The sequence below is a fragment of the Nanorana parkeri genome, unplaced genomic scaffold (assembly GCF_000935625.1).
Source record: "Nanorana parkeri isolate BGI_ZX_2015 unplaced genomic scaffold, ASM93562v1 scaffold352, whole genome shotgun sequence".
NCBI lineage: Eukaryota > Metazoa > Chordata > Amphibia > Anura > Dicroglossidae > Nanorana > Nanorana parkeri.
This window is the reverse complement of record NW_017306620.1, coordinates 1236999-1261119: the sequence shown is the minus strand read 5'-3', so window position 1 is coordinate 1261119 and position 24121 is coordinate 1236999. Positions and strand designations below refer to the sequence as shown.

The window sequence follows — 24121 nt, the reverse complement described above, 5'->3', positions numbered from 1 at the left end:
CCCCCCTCTTGTCCCCCCCCCCCCATTGTTTGCATTACATTGGTTTATAGTTTATTTCTAGGAGTAATGTTTATGTAGTTCTAGAATTAGGCAATGCATACAAATTTATATTTTGTACTAGCATGTAAATTATTTTCTTTTTTTAACATTGCATGTAAACCTAAAAAGTTTAAAATAGCATAGGGAAGGGTTATAACCCCTATCAAGTTTTTGCTGTCTGTGTCCCGCTTTGGAGATTTTCTCTGTCCTGACGTATCAGGAAATTCAATCTACAAAGTGAATGGAGTTGTCACTGGAACAGGTGTCCCCATTGGAGGATTTCCACTCGCCTCTTTCTCTGATGACGACTCAATTTTTTAATTTCCAATCACCTTCTGCATGTGAAAATCTGTCCCAAGCAGGGAGACACAGCAACAAAAACCTGGCAAAGAGTCCAACCATTTCTTACGCTATCTTAGACTAAAACAAATGCCTTCAAATACATGTATTATCGCTGCAGTCTTACTCTTACAATGAAGTTATTTTTAGTTTTATGAAAATGGACTTGCCCTATCTGTCAACAAAAAAGTGTCAGTGTAGTAACTAGAATTAATCTGTTTTCACTTCTGAAAACCGAAATCTTTATTTGCTTTGGGCTGCTAAACCTTTCATTTACAAATCTTTGCATTGCTTTATTCACTAAGCCCAGTCTGCTACTGAGAAAATATTGTGGTTTTTTTTTCTCTCTATATTATCAAGTACTAGTGAAAATTCCTAGAAAGGTACATTTTATTAGTCGGCCTTTTTTTGTGTCCCTTGGTTAAGGCTGACCCAGTCTTTGGTACCACAGTTAAGGTAATTGAAGAGAAGCAGACCTGTTTTGTTTGTTTTTCAAAAATGTTTTATTAAATTTACAGCATTTTTAAAATTTGTAAAACAAACATCATCACTTCAAAGTCATAGGCATACCACACAGTGGTTGATCACAGCCAGAACAGTCCATCCTTTAACATATACATGGTGGATGAAGCACGCAAAACAATGCTCCCTCTATAAACAAGTATTCATACAGTGCCATCAAGCATTACCCCACTACTCTAAGGCCTGCCTCCGAAGGAGGTTATCAATCCTGGCTATTTGTTTTTTAAGGCGATAGTGGTGCATAGCTTATTTATTTTTATTGGAGGGTTCACTCAGAGGAAAATAATTTGTTATTTTATATTGACGATTATTTGCTGACAAGAGGAACACAAAAATGCAAAACTGCACTGAATTAGTATTCTTTTTTTTCACAATAGAATGAGCACATCAATACAAACAAGCATGTTTTCAAAACAATGTTTTGCGTGTAAATTATCACATTTTTGAAATATATTTTTAAGGGCCCTTCTCTTCATCCAATGGCGTTGGTTCACCTCCACACTTGGACGTCTTCGACATGCAGCCGGTTGAGGAAGTTGTTAAGTCCACACCCCAGTTCGATACTTCCACATTTGCTTCTAAGCCATCAGTGGGACATATAAGCGGTAAACAACTCGCTAAAATTTTAAGCTGAAGAGTTTTATCAAAAGCTACGCTTTCACATGTTTGTCTTACAATAGGAACATGTTTAAGACTTATACTGTAAAATGATAAGGGAGGTGGGCAGTAAGATTTTTAATGAACGGCTGCAATCAGTGGCTTCTTAACTGCTGATCGCTTCAGCTGTGGTGAAACTACTTTCCCTGTTGTCCATTAAGGGACTGGGCTCTGAAGACTTCTGAGACGTAGGTGTATGCTGCTGCCTCCTGGAAAAATGGACAATTAAAAGCCAGCCACTTTAAGGACATAACCGCTCCCACCTCACACTTGTCAGTTTCGCTTAATGTCCTCAGGAGAATGCATGTGCCCTCTTCTGGTTTATTATTTTAGTTTATTTTGTTACTTTGTTGAAGATTCTACTACCAGGAGCTGCTAGTTGATTCATGCCGGATAAGTTAAATCCTAAAAGTTTTCCTAGTTGTCATGAAAACTTTTTGCCTCCGTACTTATGCTTTGTCCTGCAGTGGTCCTGTTTTCATAATTTAACGGTCGGGACTTTGATTTGATGACGCACTTGTTTTTATCTACTGTGCATATTTGAGCATGCACAGTCTGTTTTTATGGTTTCTTCAGAGCAGTGAGGGTGGGCGGTTTCGGCTCAGCTTCCTTTGTTTCTTATTTGCCCTCCAATTTAATGTCGCTTATTGGGGAAAACGGAGATCCTGTTTTGTTTGTTTTTTACTGTTACCATTCTTTGATTATTCTGCTGTTTGCAGCAGGTGGTTGTGGTACCTCATATTTTTACATCACACCAGTCAGGGTCGTGAGTATTGTTGTGTGTGGATCTGAAGCAGAATTATCAAAACCGAGTGCCATTAGAAGGGCACTGTGTGAAATAAATGGTTTCCTTTCCTACTCTGCATCTTACTGTTTTTATTCAGAAACTTGTGATTTTAAAAAAAAAATGTTTTCATTGGTGTCACTGAAGTTTCTGGTTCTTCCAGTAAGAAGTGGCCTGTACATTATAAGACCTCTGAGCTATTGCTGTAGGGACCTGGGTTTGTTATACTTTGTGTACTTCAAAGCTTGGCCAAATGGGGGCGCTCTCTTCAACAACGGCTGGACATTGGTGACACTTATCTGGTGTCACGGTCTAGGGACCAGGGCACATGAGCTCCTGTGTTTGCGGAGTTGGTAGGAGTCACAAAGAGGCGGGATATCGGGGATGTAGGTCACAGGGAGAGAGGAACGAATGATCTGTGCGTTCTGAGGACGCACTAGAGGCGCAGAATCTAAGAAGGGCCAGGTATTCGACAGAGCCTCTAGTGGTGAGGATGATTGGCTGCTGGACACCTTCCAGGTTGCGGCCCTCTAGCGCACCCACACAGACGCAAGGGACTAGTTCATGCAGCGGGGAACTGGATACAAACAGGTAGGGAAGAAACTTGTAACCAAGAGGAGGAAGACAGGAAGAGGGAGAGAGAGAGAGAAAGTCTCAAGCAAAAGTGCAAACGCACAGCAGAACAGCAGAGTATACTGAAGAGAATAGATAAGCAAGGACACCAGGGAAGGGTAAGCGGCTTAGAGGCACACCTAGGAGCAGGAAGGTGCAACGTACAAAAGTAAACGAGATGTGCGTTGCACATGCATACAAAGAAGCAGGATAACAGAGAGAAAAGTACACAAAGAAGCACAAAAGGGATGTATGCACACAGGGGGTGTGCAGACAAGGATGAATCCAACACAGCCACCAGGTTAGAGAGGAGCACAGAAATAAAGGGGTGACAGCAAAGCAAAGGAAGATACACTGGAAGGTAAGTGACGGAGTAGAAGTACAACAAGCAGTAAATAGGAGGCAGCAAACAGACAAAGACTGTAGAGGGAAAACACAGTAGAAGTAAGGCAAAGAAGGCAGTATGGAGAGGCGCACAGGTGAAGGCAATTAAGGAGCAAAAGCAGGGGATAACGCCAAAAAGGGATACTAGCTGGTACAGGGAAGCCAAAGGCGCAGGGATCCAATAGCAAGCGCAATAGCAAGCGCAGGGAATAAGATCCCAGGGTTAGTCAGAGACAGAAGGGGTACGGAACAAGGCATAAGACTTGTTGCTCGCACCAAGAGCAACAAGTGAGGAACTCCTAAATAGGGGAGAAGGAGAGCAGATTGGCTGCAGCCTTGTGAGACACCATAGGCTGACAGCCCAGAAACAGGGAGCAAAGCGAAAATCCGGCACGGATTTCCGGATATTGTGACATCTGGGTCCCTGAGGAATGCATTTTTTCCTTCCTTGATTAAGGAATATAGCACATAGATTCAACTCATCTAATGTATGTTTGTCATAAACACTATGCCATATCATTGATGCAGTAGCAGGGCGGTGACAGATTCACTCAGCATCCGAAGTAACAGTTGGCTTCCTAATTGAGGCTTTGCATTCCTCTTTATAATTAGAGGATTCTGCTGTTATTTCTACTTCTGCGATTTCTAGTCTAGATTCACATAAACCGGAGTGTGTCTGCAAGGTTTTTCCACTTCATCCTATTTTTGATAGGTTTTTATTTAAGGATTGGGAAGTCCTGGTTCAGCAATTTCTGGTTCCTAGACGCTTTGTCTGCGTATCCTTTTCCGGATGACAAAAATGGTCTGTTCTTCCGGAAGTTGATCCTCCAAATTCTCATCTTAACAAGGCGTTGACTATTCCTAATCGTGACGCTCCTTAGTTTAAGGATGTTACTGACTAAAAAAATGTGAATATCTTTCTTGTACTATTTTATTAGTTAACTGAATCAGCTCTTCAAGCATTATTGGCTACGATCCTTATTTCTCTGCTGCAGTCTGAGCAGTCTCCAATAAAGTTTCTTGTGGATGTTTTCAAGGCTAGTTATTAAATTATTATTAAAACCAGTAGCAACTGAATGCAGAGGCAACTATTTATGATAATAAAGAGTAGATGCATAGTCCTATACAACCGGCCCTTTGAGGGTAACCATACTGCTGATGCGGCCCCCGATGAATATTAGTTTGCCACCCCTGTCCTAGACTTTGGCTATTCTGAAGAGGGTTTGCCAGGATCTGGGTTATAGATGCCACACCCCTATGACAGGGAGTATCAAAAAGGAAAAGAGAAAGTTGGGGGTTTTTAGGCATAAAAATGACAACTCCAAAGAAACGGTGGACCATAAAAAATTGAGTTTTAATGTTGGTAGTAATTAAAAAAAAAGAGCTAGTATATAGCATAAAAATAAACAGCTGATTAGATTGCTCCTTATGTGCTCACTCTATTCAACTTTCCATTATAGATGCACATGGTAAACATTTGGGCAATGCACAATAAGCAAAGGTATGAACTAGTTAGAATTTTAGCAGTGAAGCATCACACAGTACATAGTAGAAATGGTATGGTTTATAGTGGAGGAGCGGTAACTCAACGTTTCGCGCACACAGGCGCTTCTTCAGGAGAAGGGAAAATCAATATCACAAGCTGACATGTATGTGTCCTAGCGGAACCATCCGGGCACCACACCCATGTAGTCCTTCCTGATGATGACAGGGATGGAGCAGTAGGAGGTAGGCAAAACACTGGCACGTAGAGGTTTTCAGATCAACAGATTGCTGAATCACCAGGGGAGGCAGGGAGAGTGAACAAACACGCCCGTCCCTACCGTCAATACATACAGCCTCCTCCACGTACTCCCAAGTCTTTGGAGTTGTCATTTTTATGCCTTAAAAAAAACCCCAACTTTCTCTTTTCCTTTTTGATACTAGACTTTGGCTACTTGGACAAAATCTTTAAGTATAGAGCAGGCGATTGCGGAGGCAGGAAATGGTTTAAAAACAGCCATTCAGATACATTTAGTATAAACTGGCTTTTATTTCTTTTTATGTTTCTTAATGGTTGTAATTCATTTTAAAGGCATTATTCCTTAGGGCCGATTCACACCACATCCAGATCATCTCCAGACCAGACCAGACCAGATTGTTTCCGGACCCAAAATGCATCCTAATGTATCCCTATGCTATTTCTGGCCTCTGTTTACACCAGCGCAGTCTGTTCCAGACCAGAAAAATACTGCATGTCTCATTAGTTGTCTGGTCTGGAATGCACTGGAACTGCGGGCAGGTTTCGTCCCTACCGTCAATACATACAGCCTCCTCCACGTACTCCCAAGTCTTTGGAGTTGTCATTTTTATGCCTTAAAAAAAACCCCAACTTTCTCTTTTCCTTTTTGATACTAGACTTTGGCTACTTGGACAAAATCTTTAAGTATAGAGCAGGCGATTGCGGAGGCAGGAAATGGTTTAAAAACAGCCATTCAGATACATTTAGTATAAACTGGCTTTTATTTCTTTTTATGTTTCTTAATGGTTGTAATTCATTTTAAAGGCATTATTCCTTAGGGCCGATTCACACCACATCCAGATCATCTCCAGACCAGACCAGACCAGATTGTTTCCGGACCCAAAATGCATCCTAATGTATCCCTATGCTATTTCTGGCCTCTGTTTACACCAGCGCAGTCTGTTCCAGACCAGAAAAATACTGCATGTCTCATTAGTTGTCTGGTCTGGAATGCACTGGAACTGCGGGCAGGTTCACACCATTTTCCGGACCCGATCTGGTCCGGAAAATGGTGTTAACCTGCCCTTAGGCCTCATTCACACTACTAACAGCCGGCCTGTACAGATCGGCGCTGCGCGCACGGCCGTATCGAGGCCGCTCCCGGGAAGCACAGGTGCTGCGTGTGATTGTACGCAGCAGCCTGTTCTCTATGGGAGTACGCTCACCCGAACTGTATGTCCGCGCGGATGGTTCCTATCTGCGTCCGAGCAGGGACACCCGGTTGAGCGTACGGCTGCGTAATCCCATAGAGAAGAACAGGCTGCTGCGTGCAATCATACGCAGCACCTGTCCTTCCCGGGAGCGGCCTGATACGGCCGTGAACACAGCACAGATCTGTACGGGCCCGCTGTTAGTCGTGTGAATGAGGCCTTATAACAATATGCAATATCTTGTTATACTAGAATATTTATTTTTATTGTTTGTCACAGATTAATTTTATGTGTGTTACTGAATTTAGGTTTCCCTCTGCATTCTGTCGGCACATCTACAGCAATGAATGTGGATTTTGATGCTGTGTTTGGAGCAAAATCTACTATGCAGGAAATTGGAGATACAAATGGTATGTGATTATGTGATAGTCCTCAATGTTATAATGTGTATCTGAGCTGGAGAATATGGTCATTGGATAACTGCCTGTTTAGTATGGTCATAATATGCCAGGTTCTGCTGTGGCTTGCCTTATTTAAAACAGATGCCAGACATCTGAATCCACCTTAACCAAATTATTAACAGACTTAAGACAATATTCTCAGTTCACTAAACTATAAGAAACAATATTCGCCTTAATGACGGTTTATTCTCTGTAGTGAGAGCTGTAATACTTGCTACAGAAAATAAAACAGATATTATAGCTTCCTGAACTGAGTCCATTGCGTCTTTTGTGCACTTGTGCTTGAAATCGCAACTGTCTCTGTCCCTAACAGCTAGTTAAGTCTCATTTTCATTACCCAAGAACAGGAAGATGAAAGGAATAACCTGATCAACTGCTATGTGCAATGGAGGCAGTTCATCTTTCAGACAGTTTTTAACATTTATGTATGTGCAGGGTATGCAGCCCTGAAGAGGAACAAACTTTGTGCACCTTTTTTTTAATTAAATACTAGATGTGTGTGCGCTCACCTGGTATGTAAGCTTATTTTTGGAGAGAAAATTATGCACTTTGAGCTTTTATCTCTGTTGGCTTTTTTAATTACTTTCCGGTACACGTCTGACATTGAAAGTATTCTGATTGATATAGATGAATCTATTGTTGTGAGTTTTGTGTCAGATACAGGGGGCAGAGAGGAGGAACGAGGCAGCAGTGGAGGCAAGACGGGGGGGGGGAGAAGGGAGGTTGCAGAGGAGGAACAGGGCAGCAGTGGAGGGGAGAGGGGGGCAGCAGAGTAATGCAGAGTCACCGCAGTCTCTCCTCCCCACTGGTGCCAGCTGCAGTGGTCTGTGTCGCCTCTGCCGACACAGGCGGGGATTAAAAGGGACACGTACCGCTGCACTCAGCACCAGCGGGGAGGAGAGCGAATGAGCACAGTGGCAGCGGTTTCAACTAATCGAAAATCAACTAATCGATAATGAGAATTGTTGACAACGATTCTCATTATCATTTAGAATCGACCTTTATCGATTTAGTTTTTTCAGCCCTAGATTAGATTGGAGGATTTTATCTGTGTGGCCAACCTTGCCAATATGTTTTTTTTTTCTTGCCATTATCTGAGGATTTAAAAGTGAAACACTTAATTTAAAGATGTGCAGGGAGAGTGAAACGTGCTCTTTCCACTGCTTAGCGCAAACCTTGGGCAGTGTAGTTGTCCCACATCAGCTCTAACACCGAGAGCTAAGCAGTCATGTTACCACTAATTTATCAGTGCACATTTCTTTCTCTAGCAGAGAGCAGTGACTGTCACTCATTGCCCCTCTCTTTGCTTCCCTAGCAGTCACTGGAGCGACGGACACTGTACGTCCCCGCCACTAAGTGCCCAAATTACTGATCATGTACACTGTACATGATCAGCTATTCGGGGCTTTGTAATGCCGGTAAAAGATGAGAATCAGTGGTTACCGTTTATTAATGGATGCCTCAGTATTGAGACATCCATTAGTGAAAGAGTTAACCTTTCAGGGATCGGGTGTCTGACAGTGAGAGCAGAGCGGTATTTACTGCTCTTGCTGTCACTCTTTGACCGAGATTAATTCGCAATGCTTTATATTAAATTAAAAAAACATGAATAAATGTAACATAATTATATATTTAAATATATTTTTATACTCTCATTATTATAAAAATTGGTACCTTACAATGATAGGCTCTCATAGATTAGAGTTACTACCACACTACACAGAGGGGCCTTGAAGAGGCAGTGCGGCTTCCACATATTCTGCAGAAGATGTGCAAATAAAACCTCTGTTTTTACCCTTAGTAGTTAGATAGGTTTTTTTGCAGGCTGGCTGGTGAGTGTGCTGGGAAACCTTTTGCTGCTGTACTGTTTTTAAAGTCCTTCCATATGCACTGTGCTTTAAAGCTGATTATGAATTGATGAGTGTGTTTTGCCATTTGTTTTTCTTGTCTGAGTACGGATAGTACACTGGCACCTGCTCAGGGGAAGGAGCGTTCAGCCAAAGCAGGGGAGAGGGGCCAGATTGGAGGGGTAATTCCATTTTCCCGAATTCACCTGGGAAAGTTAAATTACCCTTTAGGAGGCAATACTTTAGTGAATCAAGCCTTGAAGTGATTTACAGTATTTTAATAAAATAGCATGCCAACCATCATTTTTACTTCTTATCTGAAATATTCTAGCTGATGTGTATAACGAAAAAGTAACACAGACGTAACATTTTCTTTTCTTGTTTAGTAGTTATTTCATTTTGCTTGGAGTTGGTAAAGATAACTTCGGTTACTAATCATATACATGTATAGGAATATAATTACTTTAGGCATGCCTAACCTTCTAAAAAATGTCTCCTGTTCTCTTTTGCTGCATGCTTCTTTCGTGACGAACTTGGTGTTTATGTCATTGGTGAGTTATCAGGAATTAAAACATTTTTCTTTTGTATTAATCAAAGTTAAAGTGACACTAAACTCAGGAGTTAAATCTTAAAAATGCATTTAAGTACCTTAATTATTAACAAAAATGTATCTCATTTGTGCATCATCCCTGAATTCATGTTGACACTGCCCTTCCTTCTGGATGGTGGCTACTACTACTACCCCATGGTCCCTGTGTATGTTGTAAATGGTTAGTTTAGTAATTTGTGTTGAGATTTAGGGCTGTGCAAATTAACGATTAATTTCTCGATTTAATCGTTAATCTTTTTGATCGATTTAAAAAAAAAAATTTTGAAACTTTCTGCACGAGCGCCAGCCAAGGCATTGGCCTATACACATACAGCATAGCAATGAAGTAATAAAATGAACTAGGAACACGCTAATCCAGCACGTTATTATTCTGTGTTGCCCCACTCAAGCAGCGGCCATATCGAGTGGGGCACGTGAGATTAATAACGCGCTGGATTAGTGTGATCCTAGTTCCTTTTATTACTTCATTGCTGTGCTGTATGTGTATAGGCCAATGTAGTTGGATCTGTATGTGTGTTTATAATTATTCAAAATTAATCGATTTAAAAAAAAAAAAAATTTGATTAATCGAACACGAAAATTTTAATCCGTAACAGCCCTAGATTGTAGTCCATCACATTTGCGAGCTTGGAGTGGGGGCTACTTTACACCACACACAGGGACCATGGGGAAGAAAAGTAGCCACCCTCCAGAGGGAAGGACCGTGTCTGCATGAATTCAGAGATGATTTGAGGATCTACAGCTGAGTGATACACAAATAAGATACATTTCTGTTATTAGTGTACTTGATTTAACTCCTGTTAAGTGCTCCTGAGTTTATCCTCATAGGAAACCAGCATCACTGAAGATGCCACTTATGAGTAGTGAAATGTCTTCAACAATATTAAACATTTTCAATTGACTGTGGGTAAAATGCTACTACCAAATCTATGACCTGAATAAATTAAAACCTTAAGGCCCCATTCACACAGGAATCGGCCTGCACGTACAGCTCCGTGCTGCGTGCGGGGCCGTACCAAGCAGCTTCCGGGAAGGACAGGTGCTGCGTGTGATTAGTACGCAGCCCCCATCCTTCTCCATGGGGCTACGCAGCCGTATGTCCCCCTACGCTGGCCCGCCTGTATGCGTCCCAGCCAAAAAACCTGCACCCCTACGGACCTGCAGTTGAGGTAAGCGTGGGGGGCGTACGGCCGCGTAGCCCCATAGAGAAGGAAGGGGGGCTGCGTACTAATCACACGCAGCACCTGTCCTTCCCGGCAGCTGCTTGGTACGGCGCAGGCCGATTTCCTGTGTGAATGGGGCCTAACAGAGGTCCTTATAGACAATTTCCTGTGATGAACAGGACCATCTGAGTATTTCTCAGCTGCTTCCAGGCACAGTGTCAGTAAGAAGTTCATTTCATGGCTGGATACGGTCCATTTCCATTTGTACAAACATTAGGAATTTACTGTTCTTTTACATACAAATATTGACATTCTAATTTCCCTTTCAGCTACCTACTTCACAGATGATGTATTGCTGCCAACTGTTTCTCAGCATGACCAAAGGTCTGTATCTGGAGGCCAGCAGAGTGGAAGGTTTATGGCCAATGATCTCGATTCCTCGCTTGCTAATCTAGTGGGAAGTAAGTGGTTGTCTCCTTTTATTTAGAAAACATATTTGACAATTAGGGACAATGAGGAGAATTGTATACAAAGCCAAGCTGTAGGCCACTATGCTTAAAAGAAATCATGTAATTTGTTCCAAAAAGCAGACATCCACATAATATTACCTGTATTGTAGTTAAAACTAGAATATAATTGCTAACAAGCATATTTAGCCCGTCCAAATTTGTGTACATGGGTTTCAGCTTTAGCTATACTTTAAAATTGATTCAATCTACTAAGCTACAGAGGAAATTCTTTTGGAGACTACTCTTCTTTTTCTAATCTGCATAACTAACTTCAATAGTGGCTTGTGCACATTTTTTCCCATTACTTTGGGACAGGTTTTTTTGGCTGTATTAAATTAGTAAGAATGAATGAATTAATATTATTTAAGTTTTGCATAGTTGTATTCCCAATTAGCAGATGAATTTGAGAGAGATTGGGGTTACTGTTCATTTTATTGTCATTTGTATTGTTGTTCTATAAATGAAATAATTATGTTCTGGTTTTGTAGATCTCGGTTTTGGCGGAACACCATCAAAGAGGTGAGCATATATTTTTCTATCTTTCTATTGTGTAGGTAAATAAACTTTTGTACGGAGTATTTGGACCATTTACAGAGTAACACCTGCTCACTGTGTCAGGATTAAGTGAAATTCCTGAATTGACTAAGAAATGCTGTTTTTAAAAGAATATACACTGAGTGGCCAGATTATTATGACCACCTGACGTTTGTAGGCAAATTAGCTATAATTTCGCGCTGAAGTTGCTAGAGGGCCAGACCATTATAAATAGGGAAGCAGGTTGTTTACCACGACAGTAGAAGTGATTTTGAAGATATGGGGAAACAACGCGATTTCACAGCCTTTGAACGTGGGATGATTGTTGGCGCTCGGAGCCATGGAGCCAGTATCGGCAAAACAGCAGAATTCGTTAAATGTTCAAGAGCACCTGTTGTTAAAGTGTTTAAGACTGGACTGTCAGCCGAAAATCTGGGTCTGAACGTGCGAATTGTGGCCGTCAGCGACTAGTCAATGTTAGGGCAGAACGGAGAGTGGCAAGACTGGTACAAGACAACAGAAGGGCAACAGTGCAGTGTCAGATTCCTCGCATCGCCTTTCAACATCTCGTGGAGTCACGAGGCGGCCCAACGTAGTTATCTCGTGGCCCAACGAAGTACTGATGGGTTGGTCATAATAATCTTGCCACTCAGTGTATGCCATTATAAAACGGAGTGAATGTTGATTTTTCTGGTATAGTTTGGAATGGAGAACAAGTTCCATAATGCTAGGCATTAAGTGTACTGTTTAAAAACAGCCTTAGGTGCATTCTACCTGGCATTGCTGCAAGGCCTTGGTAACGGGACTCTGTTCTTCTGTTCACTTAAAATGTAGAATAGTTTTTTTTTCAAGGATTACCTTCAGCAAGGTTTCTTCTGGGTCCTGAGGATTGCTGCTTTAAGTTAGCCTATTCATTTTAAATGGGCTGGCAGTACACCCAAAAAAAAACCATACAGCTTGTGTTCTCGAGAGCGCAGCACAACAATATGCATAGTATATGTGTGCACTGAAGTACAGGTGCATTGGCAGCTTATTGTATGTATGTGTTGTGTGCATATTTTCTAAATGACTGGCACTGCAATGCACATTGTACTGTGAGTTAGAGTGTGAAGCCAGCATTTAGGTTATGTTGGGTCATGCAGAAAAAAGGACAACACTATGTTTGTAGACAAGTTGTGGTTGGAGCTCTGAATTGTCAGTGTGTTGTGCTGAGACACTATACTGTTTGATGTAGCTGCACATTTGTTCGTATCAATTCAATAAAATGTAGTTAAGGGCATTATTAAAAACGGACTATGTGATGTTTGAGACTTTCAACCTGATTAATAACACACCAGAAATTAAGTATTTGTTACTGCTCTTGTAGATCTGACATGCAGTGGAATCAGCCTACTGAGAAGAGACTTACCGGTGGGACACACTGGCAAGCCAGAACAAGCACCTCCACAACATGGAATCCTGCCCCTGTAGCTCCTGTTCCACAAGTGGTAAGAAGTTATACATCAGTCATTATCCAATAGTTTTCAACTGTTTGTGGGCCTTTGTTCCATTATAAAGGGTTTCAGTTGTTAAATCCATTTTAGGGTTTTTGGCTCAGAGTTGGGCAAAGTTTATGTTGTTCATCATAAATGTACCTGCATTTAATCTTTATGGAAGCTTGATGTATTTAAAGAGACACAGTCCCCTTGTCCATTCTAGGTAAAGTGAAAAGTGTCCTTTTATAAAAGCCCGTGAACCTCTGATACTCCTCTTTTCAGTTCTCCCTCACTGCTCCTGCCTTTGTCACAGCCAGCACTGAAATGCCTAGTGTTGGCTGGTGTTGAAGGCTTAAGGAGAGCAGTGACATCACTCCTTCGGTCATGTGACAAGGGGTTTCCTACCTTCAGCATTTCTACAGGGAAAACAAACTTGTGTGTCTGTCAGTCTCCTTGGACCCTATCTTGATCAGCTGCCTTAGGCTATACATTGACAAGGTTAGCATTGTTTGCCCTGTCAGAGATTCACAGTTTCTAGTGGACTTCTTAGACTGGACTGAATAGCATTGGCAAAAGTCAAGTAGCTATGTGAACCCCATCGGCTCTCAAGTGGGCCCAAAATACCTGTTTATTGGTAATCTGAGAGGGCAAATGCCAACAATTTCAATGAGTTTTGGAGAAAGTAAAAAAACAAACTTTTTTACTGGCAGACATAGCTGTGAAGAGTTATGAGACATAGGGCTATGCTGCTGCCTCCAGGAGAAATGGGCAGTAGACAAGAAAAGAAAAGCCTGCCACTTTAAAAACATAACCCCTCACACCTACCAGTTTTGCTTGGTGTCCTCAGGAGAATGGATGTCTCCTTCTTTGTCTATCCTTCTCTTCTGGTTTTTCATTTTAGTTTATTTTGTTTCTTCATTGAAGATTCTACTACTAAGAGCTGCTAGTTGATTCATACCGGATATTATTAAATCCTGGAAGTCTCTCCAGCTAGCCAACTAAACAGAGATTCATGCCGGATAAATTTAATCCTGGGAGTTTCTCTAGATGTCATGAAGCGGGTTGCTTCTGGTCTCAGTGCTCATGTTTTGTCCTCCGGTGGTCCTCTCTTCCTGTTTTCATCATTTTATGGTCAGGCCAGTATCACCTGGGGATTTCTGTTATGTCGGGAACAGGACCATAAAGACATGAGTTAAAAAGAAAAATGTTTATTTACCTAATGTTTTATAAAGTTGGGTGTTTCCCCTCCATTTTATTTTATTTGTCTGTGTGCTTTTACACTCCTATTTGGCTAAAAGCCTTTTTATGTGGCGTTCGTCTGATTTTATTTTATTTCTCCCCCGCCCCCGCCTCTTTAAGAAGCCGCAACTTCAATTTGATGACGCACTTGTTTTTATCTACTGCATGCGCAATCCAATTTTTCAAGTTTCCTCAGCAGTGTAGTGCGTTGATATCAGCGGTGAAGGTGGACGGAGCGCTTTCGGCTCTACTTCCTTTGTTTCTTAGTTGCCCTCAATTTCATGTTGCTTATTGGGGAGAACAAAGATATCCTGCTATTTATTTATTTTTTAACCATTATTCTGCTCTCTGCAGCAGGTGGTTGCGGTATCTAATTTTTTTTCTCTATCGTCCATTGACGCACACAGCTTTGAAGAATTCTGAGATGTAGGGTGATGCTGTTTCCCAAAAATGAAATGCCTTACACTATAAGGACAAAATCCCCTGCCATCTCACAGCTGCCAGTTTTCCTCAGGAGGGTGGATGTGTCCTTCTTCTCTTCTGGTTTTATTATTTTAGTTTATATTGTTCTGCCTGAAGGTTCTAGAATAGTTTGTTTACTGTTCTCTCCGGGCACAGTCTTCCACTCTGCTTTTTGGTCTTCCACCCTGCTTCTGGCTAAACCACAAGGCTGTGGAAAGACAAAGGAATTTCAGATTCTATTATTTTGACTGAACTTAAAGTCCATTTCCACCTTTTGTCAGTGATTAGCATTAATTGTAGTAATGAAGAGGTGCAGTGATGATGTTCTGTATACGTGTGCACATTTTCATGACTCACATTGCAGACTTTCTTCATTTTTTATGAACATTTAATGCCTGAATCCTAGAAATTCAATATTTTCTGCACAGGAAACTCAGTCTGACACCGAGGTCAGATTGTAATGCAAGCTGCAAACGGCTGCACCCCTCCCTGTGATTCTGTTGTAATATACACACATGTTGCTTGCACAGCAGCCATTTCCATGAGGATATCAAGACGAAAGCTACCAAAAAATGTAAATTTCTGTGTTTTGTATACAGCAACTGAATATGCCTGCTTCATCTACACTCGGTGTACATTCCTGGCATATGTTTTTTTTTCAAAATACCTGAAAATGGGTTTTTAGGCTCATAGATCTTCTACTTGTAAGATTTCTCACTGTACGTGGAAGGTTTATTTTCATTGGTGGTAGTCCTTGGGGTTTTCCCCAAGTGCTTTTTCTATATTGCAAATGTTGTATTTCCTTCAGCTTGTACCATGAAGGGACAGATATCTGCCTTGTCGGTCCTTTTTTCATTCCTCCTTTTGAACCAATCTAGTCATTTCTTTGCCTTTTTGTTAAAAGGTTTCCTTTCTTGTTAAAAAAGGATTGAAATGACGAGCGCACAACTGGTGTGAGATGTGATGAAGGAAATGGATATTACAGGACAATTTAGGGTGAGCTGGCTACTTAGTCAGGGAGAGGAACCCTGTGGGCAAATCTAGAAGAAGGGTGGAAAGGACCTTTCTTGTGGGTTTCCGAGATGTCTGCTTTGTTTTGTGAAGAACCCTATTTGGTTCCTCATAAGATCAGGTTATTTTATTTAAATAAAGACATTTTTTTAACTTTCACTTTGTCCAGTTCCTGTTCATCCTAAGGAAATGTATCTTCATTGTTTGGATGTTAGAGTTATCTGTCAGCCACAGGTCCCTTTTTTAGGCATTTTGATTCTTTATTTGTTGTACCTGAAGGTCCTAGAAAAGGTTGTTCAGCTTCGAGATCTGCTATTTCTACGTTGATTTGTCAGGTTGTCATTCAAGGTTATCAAGTTCTTTCTTTTCCTGTTTTTGCTTATTGTAGTAGGGCAGTTAGTACTTCTTGGGCTTTTCAGAATCGACGTTCTGTTACTGAAATTACAAGGCTGCAGCTTGGTCTTCTGTTCACACTTTTGCAAAGTTTTATAAAGTTGATGTTTCTGCCTCTTCTGATGCTAGTGTTGGCAGAAAAATTCTTCAGATGGTTGTTTGAGTATTTGAGCTGGTTCTTTTAGTTTTTATGGTGACCACCCCTCCCTATACGTCCCTATATCAAGATATTTTTATTGGAGCAAACATTCCTTTTTATAAAGTAACCTAGTTATACAAAAATGTAAATCGAGACTACAGAATAGGTCTCCATAACCATATGAATAAACAAAACAAGGTGGATACAGTGATATACATTCTGAATGGGATCAGGATCAAGTAAGTCAAACAAATAGACTATTTTACCTTTTTTTTAATGGCTGATTTATTAGTATCAATGGAAAAGTTGGTGCGTCTCATTGTAATCACAGAGATTTATACTGCTATATACATTGCAAGGATTATAGCAGGATGTTTACAGATTATTATCCTCCTCTGTTCAGGAAATGTAAGCCTTATCATGTCTTTGCTTAGATGGACTGCCATTTACAGGGTCCACCACCACCTGCTTAATCTCCCTCTAGTATAACAATAATAATAAAAGAAGCAGCCTGAGCATCTTGCACATTGGTATGCTTTGGCACATTTTTTTTATCAACTCTTACAGAGTTACATTACAAATGGCCCTTTTTAATGTTGCCTATCTCCTGGCAAGGTAAACTTCAAGTGATCATTGTTAATTGGATCGTTTTCTATGAAAATGTTATTATTATATGGACATCGTTTTAATGTATCTAATACTTAGATGATTTGTATTTTTGTTTTAATATGTCATCACAGAATGGAGTCCACTATCCTGGATATGTAAGTTTTGTTAATTATGTCCTATTATTAGAATGCTTTATGCAGTCTTAAATATTTAGAATTTGCCTTCATTCTTTCTGCTGCAGTTTACAATTTGTTGGGATTAATATACATATATACACAGATCAGCCATAACATTATGACCACCCGCCTAATATCGAGTAGGTCTCCCTTTTGCTGCCAAAACAGCCCTGACCCTTCAAGGCATGGACTCCACTAGAGCTCTGAAGGTATGTTGTGGTATCTTGCACCAAGCCGTCGGTAGCAGATCCTTTAAGTCCTGTAAGTTGCAAAGTGGGACCTCCATGGATTGGATTTGTTTTGCCAGAACACCCCACAGATGCTCGATTGGGCTGAGATCTGGAGAATTTGAAGGCCAAGTCAACACCTCAAAATCGTTCTATTCCTCAAACCACTCTTGAACCATTTTTGCAGTGTGTTAGAGTGCATTATCCTGCTGAAAGAGGCCACTGCCATTAGGGAATACTGTTTCCATGAAGGGGTGTACTTAGTCAGCAACAATGTTTAGGTAGGTGATACGCATCAAAATTACATCCACGTGAATGGTAGGACCTAAGATTTCCCAGCAGAACATTACCTAAAGCATAACACTGCCTCTGCCAGCTTGCCTTCTTCCCAAAGTGCATCCTGGTGCTTGGCTTTTCCCCAGGTAAGTGACACATGCAGTCAGCCATCCCCATGATCTAAAAGAAAATGCGATTCATCATTGGGCAGTTGACACAGGTCAGCATGGACACCCTGAACGGTCTCTGACTACGCAGCCCCATACACAACAAAGTGCGATGCACTGTGTGTTCAGATGCCTTTCTATCGGAACCAGCATTCACTTTTTCAGTCATTTGAGCTACAGGAGCTCTTCTATTGGGTCAGACTACATGGGCCAGCCTTCACTCCCAATGTGTATCAGCGAACCTTGGCCACTCATGACCCTGTTTCTGGTTCACCTTGGAACCTCTTTTGGTAGGTCTTGACCACTGCAGACCAGGAACGTCCCTCAAGAGCTGCAGTTTCGGAGTTGCTCTGACCCAGTTGTCTAGCCATTACACTTTGGCCCTTGCCACAGTCACTCAAATCCTTGCACTTGCCCATTTTTTCTACTTGCAACACATTAACTTCAGGGACAACATGTTCACTTGCTGCCTAATATATCCCACCCACTTCCAGGAGACATTGTAACAAGATGATGTTATTCACTTCACATCTCAGTGGTTATGGCTGATCGGCGTATGTACCAATCTATTATGTAAACAGTCTAGATTCTGACTCTGCTGCTCCTTACTGATTGATTAGGAGGAGGTACACTTAAGCTTCCACACTACTCATGCTGTGCTATGACTGTTGGTAGTTTATGCAGAATACACTGGGTGATTGTCCTTGGACCTACATAATCGTGAACAGCCAAAAATTGTAAGTTTGGACATCACTCCAAATCTATATGAGCTGCTGCCTGATTGTCTGACCTTTTGGCAAAAATGTACCTCCCTTTTGGTCACCAATTAATTAGTAATGAAGGTAGTTCGATTTGCCTAGAAGGGCACTATTAGTGCAGTCCATGTATCATCTCAATTTTTGTTTACTGAAATGTCCCTTTTGCACATTCTATATCATAGAACACCAAAATATTAGCAAAACCATGACTTATTCACTTTTTCTCTGCTGAAAACATTTTAATTGTTTTGGATGAAGACTTTCAAGGAGTTTGTGTTTTTTTGTTTTGTATAATGTATACATTTATTTCCTTGCAGAATTGCTGAAAATAGTCAGTGTACAGCGGTGTGGAATTTTAAAAAATAACTACTTGTCCAAGGACTAAAGCGGGGGGCCTGATCTACTTGTCCCGTATGACAATCTACTTGTCCTGATACAAAAAAAATAAACATTTTTTTAACCATATTTAGCAATGTCAAGAACAGCTTCTCGTTGGTCAGTGCCGTCAGATGACTGCGCTGACCAACGAGTGCTTGAATTTTGAGAGCGAAATTCAGATTACGATAGTACACCCATACTGGCGGATGGGAAGGACCATTCCCTGAAAGGTAAGTATAGCGGGGGGAGATTTGTGCGGGTAATTCAATTTTTCCAAATCACTTGTGAAAGTGAATTTACTGTTTGGGGCTGGTGCAGACTGGGGCAAGGCCGTGTGCGGTTGCCTCGCGGCCTCATTGATTTCAATGGGGTTACATCCGCATGGTAATCTCTGAATGTTTTCAATCGCGATTATGTGCGATTGCACGGGCGTTATTGTGGCCGGAAACAGCGCAATCTGCCTTGCGCGACTGGGTTGCCATTAGACAATAATTTCACTGCCAGCGTGATCGGCGGTGGTGTGCGATTCTGTGACCGCCTGGCCATCCGTGTGGTAACGGATCGCCCACTCCTCTCACACACACAATGCCCCTTGCATGCGTTTATTCGGATGCAGATGATGGGGGATTGGTTTTAATTTTTTAGATTTTATTTTACTTTTTTTTGCTTTGTAATATTTTTTTTATTTTTTTTTAACTTTATTGCCTTTTTTTTTCTTCCATTTTTATGTATTTACATTTTTATTTTTTCCAATTTTATGTTTACATTTATAGTGTTTTTATATATTTTTTTTTTTTACTTTTTTTCACTTGACTTTTATTGCTATCACACAAGGGTAACAGCTTTTGGAGGTGACAGGTTCTCTTTATTGACCCTGTCACCTCCAACACAGGAGTTCTAGCACAGCACTGTGCTATTTCTCCTGCGACAGGAAGGCTGCATTCCTGTGTCACTACACACATGGAGCAGAGTAGAGAACCGTTCTCTGCCATGCTCCGTGCTCTGGAACCCCCACAAGAGGGGGGGACCCCGAAGACTACAGCAAAAAGGAAGCCCAGGTGCAGAGAGACAGGCAGCCGGGAGCAGCACACGCTGGCCGCTGGAGATAGAGAGGGGGGAGGAGAAGCGTGATTCCGGCAGGTTACGAGTGATTTTTGGACGGCTTTACAGCCGTTTAAAATCACTTGTACAAAACGGCTCCCACACTACATTTAGGCGTGCTGCTTGCCCACAGCCGGGCTAAATGTAGAAAGGAACTACACGCCCGGCGCCCGAAACTGCCTGCCCCGGGCGTCGGGCGATAGGAATTCCACACCCCTGTTGTACAACATAATACACTTAATGTAGTACTAAAGGCTGGGTGTTTTTTTTACCTTAATGCATTCTCTGCATTAAGGTAAAAAAATACCCACTACCTTTTTGTGTCCCACGTCGCCACCACCTGATCCTACATTCCCCGATTTTCCTGGTTGCGTAGTAGGATACTGAGGGTAGAAGAGCCAAAGGCTCCTTCTGTCATCAAACTGTTGGGTGGAGAGGAGGGCCATGGCCTGCTGCAGGGCTGTGTGCGTCTATGGACACACACAGCTACTTGCGGTCATGGCTGTGCACGCGCAGGTGCCTTCGCAGCAGCAGCTTAGCTGACGTAGGCGGGGGAGAGCGCTGCAGTGACCCACTAAAAAAAAAAAAGATTTTAACAAGTGTGGGCCTCCTATATATAAAAAATGAAGCTTTATTGTCACTAATTGTATTTAATTTTTTTGTGTCAAGGCTCCTCCACCAATGACCTATCCAGTACCAACACCACAAGTGCCTGTGTATGGAATGGTAGGAACATTTATTCACTTTTTTGGTTCACTTTACAGGGTTTTTTTTTTTCTAAGTGGACTACACCGGTTTAAAAAAAAAATACCGGCATAACAAGAGGGTGAATACTCTCTTTGCGTTACCTGCTCCAATATATGCCACTCCGTTCAAGACAAAGTGAGGAACTTGAGAGGAGCCACAGTGTGCAATTCAAATGAATTTACTGAGCATCTGTTTCAGCGGGGCACAGCCCACCTTCCTCATGGCTGTGCCGTAGCAAATGTTTGGGAATCTTTTGAATTGCACACAGTGGCTCCTCTCACGTCCTGGTAGTGCCTTTCTTTCTCTGTGAATATACCATTTATTTTGGGTAGTGCACCTAGGCATATTTCATCTTACTATGTGCAGGGATCACTCCTGATTTTTGTTTGTTTTAAAAAAAATATATATTATTACAAAAATAGACGCAGTACATTTAGACTGCCACAAGATGTTAGACCTGAGATCAGTATTTAACATAAATATCAACTACCTATATGCTTATCTATATGCACTGTGTAAGGAATTGTCTATTTACCCTGCAGGGGATGTTTATAAGGCTTTATCCATACTGAATGGTGGCTCAAAGTTTTCATATGATTTTTCTCTTATTTTTTTTCAGGTTCCTACACAGATTGGGGCAAATCCTCTCATGGTTCCTCAGCCAATTCTTTACACACAGCCTGGAATAAGACAAACAAATCCATTTGCACCTGTGACTGGAGCTCAGGTAAGTATCACTTCATTGAAATAATGACCACAGTAGTTTAGGAAGAACAAAACTACCCTTGCAGTGGAGCTCATTAGCTCGAGGAATAAGGTGCAATATTTACCTTATTTCTTGCTCTGGCAGGCTCCCTTTATCTGTTCAACCGATTCCTCCAAAGCCCCTTGAAGTGACACTAAACTCAGAAGTTAAATCTTAAAAATGCGTTTAGGTACCTTAATCATTAACAAAAATGTATCTTATTTGTGCATTATTTATGTGTAGATCCTCAAACCTCTGAATTGGTGCTGACACTGTCATTCCTTTTAGAGGGGGGCTTCTTTTGTTCTCTATGGTCTCCGTGTGTGTTGTAACGCAGCCACCGCTCCAAGCTTGCTCCCGTGATATACTACAATCTAATCTAAAGTAAACATCAGATTGTAGTCCATCATGTGAGAGAGTTTGTAATGGTTGCTACTTTACTACGCACACAGGGACCATGGGGAACAAAAGAAGCCACCCTCCAAAAGGAAGGACGGTGTCGGCACCAATTCAGAGATGATTTGAGGATCTACAGCCGAATGATACATTTTTGTTATTAGGGTACTTGAATGCATTTTTAAGATTTAATCCTAAATTTAGCTTCACCTTAAGGAGCATTTTAACCCATGCACGGCAGGGGCTCCACTGCAAGGGTAAATTTTTCTACAATCCTGGAATTGAGCTTTAACCTGTTCGTGATGGGAGACGTACACTGTACGTCAGTATTGAGGCATTCATTAATGAAAGAGTTGAGCTTTTACAGGCACCTGATCCCTTTTTCGGAATTGGGTGTCGGATAGTGATAGCAGTGCAATATTTACCGCACTTGCTGTCACTGTTTGACAGCTGGTACAGATCGGGAAATCCTGATGTGTGCCGGGTTTTTGCTAAATGTCTAAGAATAGAAATTCTGAGATTTGTGGGAACGATCTGAAGCCTTTAGTGACATCTGATCCTGAAATGCTGCAGGATCAAGATGTAAGGATCAGTCTCACTACGGTTGCTATTATTGGCTGTCCCTAAGTTTTGGAGGAGCCTAATAATAACCAAAAATGTATTAATTAAATTATCAAGCAGTCATAGTGGGATTCATTCACAATGACTGCTTGTTATAATTAAAAAATAAAAGTGTAAAAAATGTGAAAAAAGTACAGTGTGAAAATATTTTTATATAATTATAAAAATTATCCCCTCTGAGCTGCAGATATGTTTTTCACCCTAAGGGGTTACTTTTTAAAATGTATTTAACCCCCTCATGACGGCGATGTTCAAAGTATGTCAATGTCACCACTTAATGACCGTGACATTGTATACCAGGTGACTAAGCTTTTAGGGGGGAAAAAATAGAATGTTAGCTTTTAGTTTTTGGCTGAGAAGTACAGAAAGTTTTCTGAAATCCTAGGGGTGTGAGGTGTTTCCAAATAAAGGACAAATAAATGAATTAATGTATTTTCATGCATTATTTTTAGTTGTGCTATTTTTCTAAAAAAGAATCAAAACTAGGGAAAAAGTGTTTCCTTCCGTATCACAAATGTGATCGAAGTATAAAGCCCTATCTGTCCCCTAAAAAACAATATATAATATGTGTGGGTGCACTTAGCAAAAAAGTATATTGCTGACGTGAAAGAATCGCACAGCAAAAATTTAAAAAAAAGCATCAATCATTAACGAACAGAAACTGAAAAAAAGCTCAGTCATGAAGCGTTTCAAAAATAATAATAAAATCTCTCTAGGTTACTTTTATCTGCATGTTTGATGGGTGTATTGCAAAGGACTTTGTTATAAACTGGTGTGTCTGCATGAATTATGGCATATCAGCCAATCACAATCCATTTACCATTGACAAAGCTCTGCCAATTTGTATTGGTTACTTTGAGCTTTTGCTCTTTACACTGCATCATTGAATAAGCCTGCATGTGTCTAAATATATAACCCATGAAATCCTTGTACCACAATGATCTAATAACCTGCAATATAGATTTCATAGTAATTATTCAATAGAATTTCTTGATCACTTATTGACCCCTTTTTATTTTTTTTCTGTGAACAGATGCAATTCATGTAGCCACCAAAGCAGCAAGGATGCGTCGACAACCAAAAACTGGTTACAAGTGAATGACCAGTCTCTCACCAACATGGTCTTTACAAGGGCGCCAATGTATTTCTGGTGTAATATAAAGTACCCATTCTTTGAACTGCAGTGCTTTTAGAGGATGTTGATTATAACTGTTCCTCTGCCATGGAATCTGATGTGCAAAGCTGCTCTAAGACCACATTCTACTTTCCTTCTATTATACTGGTGACAGGCAAAAATCGGATCTAAAACATTTCTTAATGTGAGCATTGAGGTGCCTTTGTCCAACAACACTCATGAAAGGGGTTTTGTAATATATTTGGATGTTTTTTCCCATTCTCTATTTTTAAATTGCTCTTCCTGTTGTTTTCCTCTCTGATCATATAACTGTTTGGCTATTCTGAAGAGTCTGCTCAATTAACTGAACAATAAGATTGTCAGGTTTCACATGCGCTAGAATACTCCCACACAATCCATATTGTGTAACTAGAGTATGATCTTCATGAAGTCCACGACAGGAAAGCTTACAATTTTATACTGTGGCGATAACAAGACAATGAACTTTGGAGATACACAGACCAAGTAGAGAAGCCAATGACAATGCAATAAAATGTCTCATCGCTTCAGAAGTTCTTTATCAAGTCTGAGTCTCTGATCACTTCATGAAATGGAAACCTCTTTCTTCTCTTACGTTCAACTTTTTTGTTTATGTTCTGCTACCTGTCTCTAATAACACTTTCTTTTTCTGTATA

At 40.9% G+C, this 24121-nt stretch overlaps 1 protein-coding gene across 1 annotated transcript in view; it reads left to right on the top strand.

The window, feature by feature from the left end:
- Positions 1-23793, top strand: part of LOC108788815 (phosphatidylinositol-binding clathrin assembly protein-like) — a 65467-nt gene extending 41674 nt beyond the window's left edge. The window contains exons 13-21 of the mRNA XM_018558672.1: positions 1362-1505; positions 6577-6678; positions 10679-10810; positions 11347-11377; positions 12759-12879; positions 16852-16875; positions 20473-20529; positions 21170-21277; positions 23346-23793. Of these exons, the coding sequence (XP_018414174.1) occupies positions 1362-1505; positions 6577-6678; positions 10679-10810; positions 11347-11377; positions 12759-12879; positions 16852-16875; positions 20473-20529; positions 21170-21277; positions 23346-23360 (734 nt within the window). The 3' untranslated portion in view covers positions 23361-23793. The remainder of the gene's footprint in view (positions 1-1361; positions 1506-6576; positions 6679-10678; positions 10811-11346; positions 11378-12758; positions 12880-16851; positions 16876-20472; positions 20530-21169; positions 21278-23345) is intronic.
- The last annotated feature ends 328 nt before the right edge of the window (positions 23794-24121 follow it).